The 8,925-nt window shown below is 36.8% G+C and overlaps 1 protein-coding gene across 1 annotated transcript; it reads right to left on the reverse strand.

The window, feature by feature from the left end:
• Window positions 1-5,233: 5,233 nt before the first annotated feature.
• LOC311293367 (chemerin-like receptor 1) lies at window positions 5,234-8,616 on the reverse strand. Its single transcript, XM_084413590.1, has 4 exons — window positions 8,598-8,616; window positions 7,626-7,683; window positions 7,165-7,224; window positions 5,234-6,236 (listed from the first exon to the last, which is right to left on the reverse strand). The coding sequence occupies exon 4, from the start codon at window positions 6,224-6,226 to the stop codon at window positions 5,261-5,263; it is 966 nt and encodes a 321-aa protein (XP_084269716.1). The 5' UTR covers window positions 6,227-6,236; window positions 7,165-7,224; window positions 7,626-7,683; window positions 8,598-8,616; the 3' UTR covers window positions 5,234-5,260.
• Between the last annotated feature and the right edge of the window lie 309 nt (window positions 8,617-8,925).

Consider the following 8,925-nt stretch of genomic DNA (forward strand, 5'->3'; position numbering starts at 1 on the left):
TTCTATGCAGATTCAACATCATACAGACATGCTTTCCAAGTATGAAATTACTTTGTTGGGGAATTTACAGTTAAAGACCCAAGAACCAGATATGATGAATGAAGACCTGACAGAATTATAATAAATTGAAGAAAAGGTTTACTGAAGGATTGTTTCCAGTTTCATCAGCAGAAGCCAGCTTCAAGACTTACATGGAGTTCCTAAACCCTTCACCAAGGTCCTACGTAAGTACTTCAGGTTGAATGATTCTGATTGGCTAAGAAATAGATAAACATATACATTTCCTCACATGGGCTGATATGCAGGAGCATATCCATATTGATTATCAGGCTGACACCCAGACCCTGGTTTTAGGCCTTCCAAGTCACAGAACTGTGTTTCTAGACGCCAGCTTGTCTGGAAAAACAAGTCAGTCAATCCCCACAGTGCCAGTTGTCCACTTCCAATTCCGCTTTTCTGAAATAAAGAATACTAACAAAGGATCCAGCCTCGTCAAGGTAAAATTGGCCGAGCTCTGCTCTAAACAGGAAACTTCCCCAAAACATCCTGATAACATGTTCTTTCTCTCAGTGAGAGGCACAGACAAGTCATTCAAATCATTTAATATGTAGAAGGAAAAATATTGATTATTGATTAATACTTTGATGATAAATCACGCAATAGGATGTATATACAGTACATATATACATAGAAGTGGTAGTGGATTCCAGAATTGGACCATTCAACTTCACTGTGAAGTTCATCAGTTACAGGAATTGTTATTTTTTTGCTTACAACAAAAACAGCCTTGAAAGAACTGAGGCCAGTGGCGTGATTGATGATGAGCACCACCTGCGCGTTTCACCAGTCTCATATGACAGTGAAGGACAAGAGAGGACCAGGCCTGAACATTATGTTGTTTTGTTTGTGTATACGGCAGTCATCCGTGTAGCTGCCACTTTTACTTTCCTTTTTATGTTTATTTATTAAAGTTTGTGAAACGCTCACTGGTTCCTGCCTCCTTCTTCCCACAAATAACTTTGTTACACTGACCAGTCAGCATCTATTTGCGCCTTGCATTTGCAGAGTTTAGTTCCAACCCTGCTCCAGCACACTGTAGTTTTCAAATAATATGAAAGGACTTGGTTAGCTTGATCGCGTGCATTTAACTATTGCAGCGAAACTCTGCAGGGCTGTGCCCCTCCAGGAACTGAGTTTTGCACCCCTGGTCTATATTCTGTGGAATCTTTCATAACTTTTTAGACTTCTTTGGGTGCTCTAAAATCTGGTTACACTCACGATGTGGAAGAATTGATGAGACTCAGGGTATATTGAAGACAATTTATGCCACACATAAACTCTTACAAACCAAAAACAAAATCAACACGTGCAATGTTGACATAATGACACTTTTAAACCCAGAACACAAAAAGCTCAAAATTAACCAGTTTTCTCTTTTCTCTAATAAAATTAATTTATGCTAAGATAGTTTTCTGTTAAAATCTCTGAAATTATAGTTTAGCATTTCATGACCCTTTAAGAGTAATTTGTTCATGAATCAGACTACACAGGTCATGCTGTATGTTTGTTTTGGGGTTAAGTAAGTGAGGAACGCCAAAAAGCGCTGCTGGAAACACTGCTGTTCCTGTCTGCTTCATGTAAGGAATATGTAAATACACATAAGGTGTTTTTGTTTATGGTTGGCGCTAAACTCAGCAGGAAAGTGGATCTCGAGGGCCAGAGTTTCCCATCCCTGATCTGATGGATTTCTCTTCACATGTGAGTGACCACATGCTGAATATATATGCAGCTTACTGCCTGTGTTCCTCTACAGCTTTCTGCATTCCTCCGCCACCCCGACTCCTCACTCTTGGCTGGTTTCCCAGCCAGAGGGACTGGGGAAGTACTCTGGGTTCGGACCAAAACACAGAGCTCGGTGCCCTCTCATTGGACAGCACGTCAAATACGCGTACTTTTTATGCTGTCCGATTACTTAGTGTAAACTTGTGAAATTCAGTTTTATTTTATATAACATTCCAAAGCAGAGAAATTGTGTTTTAATGCTTTCTGTAAACCAGCCAAATGCAACCCCACTTAAAAAATCAGAAGCAGGAAGAGACCTTGGGTGGAACTAAAATCCCATCCTCCTCAGGCTGTTCTGTAAATAAACTTGACATGAAACAGAAATAGCGACCACCACTTTTTCCCTATTGGGGACGTATTTCTGAGCATGTCAAACAAGAAATAAATGGGGATAGTTGTATTGATGTTTCATTAAACCCTAAAACAGGCAAGAGTGAAAAATTATCAGCAACAAAAAAAAAAAAGAAGAATTTCATGTCACTTGAAGTCATCTGGACTTCAATAAAACAAATCCAAATAATTTTTTTTATATATTTAATATAGTTTGGATTTTATGAGTTGTAGGCTATCTCCCAGGATACATTACCCTATTAGCATGTTATAACATTTTTGTTAACGAGAATTAGCATGTTGCTAGCATGATTTAGCATGTTAACATTTTATCACGCTGCTAGCATTAATTTGCATGTTGTTAGTATGTTTCAACACATTTCTAGAACAAATTAGCATGTTGCTATCCTGAATTAACATGTTTCTAGCATGTTTTAATATGAATTAGCATGTTGCTAGCATTATTATGACCGCCGCTAGCGTAGCTAGCAAAAGCGGTCATATAGGGATTGTCAAAGTTTTTTTTTTTTTTTTTTTTCAATCTACTGAATTTTCCGTCAACGATACCAGGGACACCGAAACACCGGGGAACATGAAATTTGGTGAGCATGTAGCCCCACTAGACTTTTACGGAAAAATTTCGTTTGGTCCCCGGGGGCCACTCCCCCCCCGCGCTGGGCCCCCCCAAACCCAAAAAATGCAGTTTTTCCTAAATAACTACCTGAACCGTGGCACCGAGGATGAAGAAATTTGCAAAGTATGTTGGTCTTAAGGGCCCACATCAACCTAGCCCATAATCGATTGTCAAAGTTTTTTAGTTTTTTTTTCCCGTCAATCTACTGAATTTTCCGTCAACGATACCAGGGACACCGAAACACCGGGGAACATGAAATTTGGTGGGCATGTAGCCCCACTAGACTTTTACGAAAAAATTTCGTTTGGTGCTAGCATGATTTAATGTTTTGACACATTGCTAACATGAATTAACATGTTGCTAGCATGAATTAACAGATTTAAGCACATTGCTAACAATGTTTTAGCATGTTGCTAGCATGTTTAACATGTTATTAGTATAAATTAGCATATTGCTAGCATTATGTAGCATGTTGTTAGCATTCATTTGCATGTTTGTAGTGTGAATTAGCATGTTGCTAACATGTTCTAAGCTAGTTTCTAGGCTTTGCCAGTGATAGATATGTAGTGGATGGAGCTAAAATACTCTATTAGAGTAATTGTATTAAAGTTTTGACCCCCTCAATGTAAGTCTATGGGCTTTTTCTTTAATCTTCATTTTTAGGAAAACCCTAAGTCGGATCAGTTTGAAGAGACATAGCACACCGAGTCAGAACAGTCTGAAGTTTTGACTGAATTTGGTGGTTGTAGCTTTAATATATTGTATATATTTATATAAATATATTTATAATTATACCCTTTGATGCGTATGATCACACCCATCACATACAGCACTATTGTGGCTGCGGTGTGAAGCATGATGCATCACTATGGAAATGATTTTGTCTAGCCAACATAAATATCCTGGCTCTTCCAAGCTTATAATTGAAGTGAATGGTATCAGATTTTGTAGCCCAAAAAGAGCGTCCATCCATCATAAAAGTAATCAATATGGCTCCAAGCAAAATATCCATATTTATAACTTTATAAACTATATTCACTGGCTTCCAGCAACGGCCGTACGCAAGTCTAGTTCCGGCAGAAGAGTGACCTCTGACCCGACGCATAACGACGAACGAGGAAGCGCAGAGGATAGAGCAAAACAAAACTTGGTCACAAAGTCCAAAATGAGAATTTTTAAAGAGAATTTTCGGAGGATTCGATATAAGAGAGGAGGAGCTTGAGTTTGTTGCCCAGCCCTATTTGTTTAAACTGTGAGAGGTGTCTACTCTCACGGTCTCACCTAAGCTTACGCTCCTTCTACATTCTACATCATAAGTCGGATCAGAGGTCACTATTCCGCCGGAACCAGACTTGCGTACGGCCGTTACTGGAAGCCTGTATTTGTAAAATGATAAATATGGATATTTTTACAAAACGCATTGCTTTGCTTCAGAAGGCCTTTATTAACCCCCTGGAACCGAATGGATTACTTTTATGATGGATGGATGGATGCACTTTTTTGGGCTTCAAAACCTATGGTAAAATTCACTCCCATTATAAAGCTTGGAAGAACCAGGATATCTTTTTTTTAATAAAACTCTGATTGTGTTTGGCTGATCAGAGAAAGCTTTGCACAAACCACAAGCTAATAATAGCAGCAGCCTTGACAGGAAATGTTGTGCTCACCGCAGAACACATGCATGTTGAAGGTGAAATGCTCTTTTTGCAATTACTTTACTCATATGCAATTATTCAGCATATGCAATTTTATTTAATGCCAGCTATAATGTAAATGTTACATAATAGACTTGTAATAAATATATATTTTAAAGAATCTAGCACTCTGAAGTGCTCTAATGATTGACAGATTAATTGTCACCATCTATTGAATGCTTTGAAAGATTTTTCCATGCATGTTTAGAGCTACTGAATGGTGGCAGTTGCTCTGTCTGCATCTTGCATCATGGACCTCATTCATGTAATGCTTGCAGAATGAAATCCTCTGTAAATAATATTTAAATCTACTCTTACATAAAATCAGTCTGCTCATGTTTCATAAATAAGGCCCAATGCACACAGATATATTCTCATTATTACTTTGGATCACTGTATATTCTCTCAATCATATAATAATATGTTCATTTGTATTATATTCATTACACCATAAAACAGGTTTATACATGCTTAAATTTATACTGTATTTATAAGATACATTAAAGTATTATGACAACACAGCAACAATATTATAATACAGCACCAATATAAAAAAAACTCCAAAGAAAACCAATGGCAAAAAGGTTGCTATATAAACTTGATTCATATACAATAGGAAATATATATTGGGTTAAAGTGTTCCGTAGCAATTCTTATTGCATGAATGAGACCAATAAGAAAATGGTTATGTAAGTGTATACATATAGAGAATCTTGGTTTTGACATTCCAGAATTTAATTTTCTAAGGGCACCATATCCCTTAATCAATGGTATTATCATTTGGGCATTGCTCCATCCACTTCATTTTAAAACTGCGTCCCAGGAACAAATAGATGAGTGGGCTGGTAAAGAGGTGGGTTGCGGTCAGTACGGTAGCAGCTGGAAGTCCATAGTTTGACACATTTTCACCCAGGCTGCCACTTACGGTGGCCTGAAGCATAGTTAAGATGATTTGAGGGCCCCAGCACACAAAGTAGGCAATCTTTATAGCACAGATGATTTGTGCCTGCTTCCTACAAGATTTATGAGTTCTAATAACTTTACATTTTTTGTGAGATGATGTCACACAGCAGCTGAGAAACATTACCAAAGCTGGCACCACTAACCCGAGGAGAAATCGCATGACAACGACAGTCTTCAGCCTTGCAGTGCCGTCTTGAGTTGTTTTGGATTTGTCCAAGTCATAGTCATCAATGCACTGAAAATATCTGATCTCTCTGGAAAACAGTGAAGGACATGCCAAGACTGCTGCAATAGTCCAGGAGAATGAAATCAGAATGATGTTACAATTCTTTATCTTTTCTGTGCACGTGCTCTTTAAAAGAGTAGATTTAATGCTCCAGAGACTCAGCATGGTTGCTGTGAAGAACATACTGCCGTAGGTGATATAGGATGACAGCTTGCAGCTTGCATTTCCGTAACTCCATTCAAATTCATTGTAAGCATACAGGAGCTGAAACACCACAGATGTACAGGAGACTAAATGTGTTACAGCCAACGCCATAATCCAAATGGCAACCTCCTGAAAACTCTTGTATTTCCGGCAGCTGATGACAATGACAGTGAAGTTGAGGGTGACACCAAGGATGAGAACAATACAATATGTAATGAAGTAGGTCATCCTGATCTCATGTTGATGCTGCTTACTGCTTGTATTTTCTATGATTTGAAGGACACGAATTATTTCATCATAATCGATATAGGTCGAGTTACTGTGATCTGTCATCTTGTAAATCCTGAAACAAAATGAAATGGATTATTTCACTGTGTGAATACGCTCCCCTGGAACAGACGGGTTTCTGTTCGTGTTTTGTTGTGTTCTTAAAAGAATAGTGCAGACAAAAAAGCTTTACAGAAGTGGTGACTATGTGTTATGAACTGACAGAAGTTTTATTTTTGAGTGAACTGTTCCTTTAAGGAGGAGTAAAACATGTTTCTCAGTCCAAGTGACACACCAATGAAAGCATGGAATGCTCTTCTGTTCATACTATCTTAAAGGATAAAATATCATTTTATATTATAGAAATGGTAACACTTTATATTACGACCCGCAAACTACTGCGTAAGTAAAACGAAATGACGGTGTACGTTTCTGTAATTATAGTGTACTTCTGTGTAGGTATAAGGGAACAATAATTAAGTGTTGGGTAATAAAGGGGTAACAAGCAGTTATATAACTTGCAAAGAACTTCGTAAGTAAACCGAAATTACGGTGTACGTTTCTGTAATTATAGTGTACCTCCATGTAGGTATAAGGGAACAATATGTTAAGTTTTGGGTAATAAAGGGGTACAACCAGATATACAAGCAAATTATTTATAATGTAATTATTTTAAAACTAACAGGTACCTATTCTGTTAATATATTCCAGGCAAAAATTGTACGTCTGTTGTATATAAAAGTTTTTATCACATTTCTGGCAAAATATGTTCTTGTGCAATGTAGTTACAGGGTAATTTTGACATCTGTGGGTAAAAAAAGTACGAAAACAGCAATATCTGCAAAACAACACAGCATGCATGTTAAAAAAAATCGTATTGTGCATTATTGCAAACCAATTTTGAAATCAAATTACATCTGCATGTAATTTATAATTTTTTATATAAATTATTTATTTGGTTTGAATGCATTGCTTTCTTCATATTTTCTGAAAAATATTCTTACCTTTGGCAGAAACAGTGCAGAATGAAGAAAATCAGAAGAGGTTGTCCATCCGAGAGAACTCTGAAAACGGGAGTAAAAACAGTGCACTGAATATGTTTCTTTTTGACTGCTGCAGCACACGCTTGTTTTCGTCAGCTGCAATTTGAGCTGCAGGATTTCTCTGGGTTTTGGACAAAGTCCAGAAATCCAAACAATAGTCAGTTCATGTTGGATAAATGTTTTTACATAACCGCATGTGGAAAAAGAAGTTTTATTTTTCTAAATGTAACCATATTTAAAATGTCATGCCATTTATGCTAAAAGTTGACATATGAGTCAACGAAAAGAGAAACTTCTTTTGAAGAAAAAAAATCTTTTGTTAAACCTTTCTAGCTTCACTCGGTTACATTTTCAAGAGCACTTTACCAGAGGCTGAAGTCTTAAAAGTCCAGCTCAAAGATAATGAATTAAAAGCAACCTACCTTTATGTCTTGCTCTGTCCCCTTCCAGTTCATGTGAGCACTGAGCTGACTGTATTGCCTGGGGGACGAATAGATCTTTAGTTACAAAACTAGTTTAGGTTTCGTGCCAACTGCATAAGAATGAAGGATGTACAAAACATGACTCTGAGTTAACTGGTGTGCAGTTAATGATTAAGCGTTTGTTTTGTACAAATTACTTCTTCACCTTGGGAATTATTCTATGCGTGGGAAATGGCTTTATTGGTTTCATAAATAGTTAACTCTTTCCCTGCCATTGTTTTTAAAAAGGTTGCCAGCCACCACCAGCATTTTTGTTCATTTTCACAAAATGGCCCCCAGAATATTTTGTTGTATGAATATCAGAATATGCAATATAGGCCCATAAAAAAAAACTAAAAAAAAACTGAGCCTCTTCAATTAAACAAAACCTGTTTTATTCTAGCTTCATGCCTTTTTATCAACACTTGAATGTGTGTAAGGTTCATAAAAAAGGCAATTTCTTTTTAAACAAACATTGCGTTTTAAAAAAAGAGAAAAAGACTACAACGTGCATTAGCGATGCTTTTATCGCTTGTTTCTGCTTCCTCTTCTCTCTCTTTTTTTTTCTGGGTTTTGATCCGGAGATTCTGTACTCTTTCAGAAGTTACGTAATAGCGCCTCCTACATATAACAGTGAAATCATGCAAAGCCGTAAAATCAATGGCAGGGAGGGAACGAGATAAAATAAGACTAAAATTTTAACAAAAAATAAGCATCATGATAATATTCACAAACTAACATCTTAATGCTGTGTACCCTGAACAGTCTTGATGTAGTGTAATGATTTGATAAAGGTATTGCAAAACTTTGCTCCTAATAAAGCCTACACTGAAGAGGGTGCAGTAAACCTCTTTTTAAAAGACTTTTCAGTTTCTTCAATTCTTGAAAACATTTCTCAATATTATCTTCAAGGCAACATGTTGTATTACTCACCGTTTGAGTCATGCTGAGTCTTGTACAGTAAACTCGGTCTCAAGTGTCTGAAGAAACATTTTATGATAAGTTTAATAGGCCCTTTTGTCAGCAGGAATGAAATGGTTCACTTCACCTTAACAAATACTTTTATAATAGACATAAAATATTCTTAAAATGTAGAAAATCATTTATGCCTCAGAGTACAAATAAAATGCCATTTGTGTGCAACTTTTAATAGAATCATTATGGATTGAATAATATTTAGGCCTACATATCGATATATATACAGTTGATAGAACAAAATAAGGACACAGTACCATCACTTTTGTTACTCTGTCATTTTGAT

Source organism: Rutilus rutilus (assembly GCF_951802725.1).
Source record: "Rutilus rutilus genome assembly, chromosome: 7".
In the NCBI taxonomy this organism is placed as follows: domain Eukaryota; kingdom Metazoa; phylum Chordata; class Actinopteri; order Cypriniformes; family Leuciscidae; genus Rutilus; species Rutilus rutilus.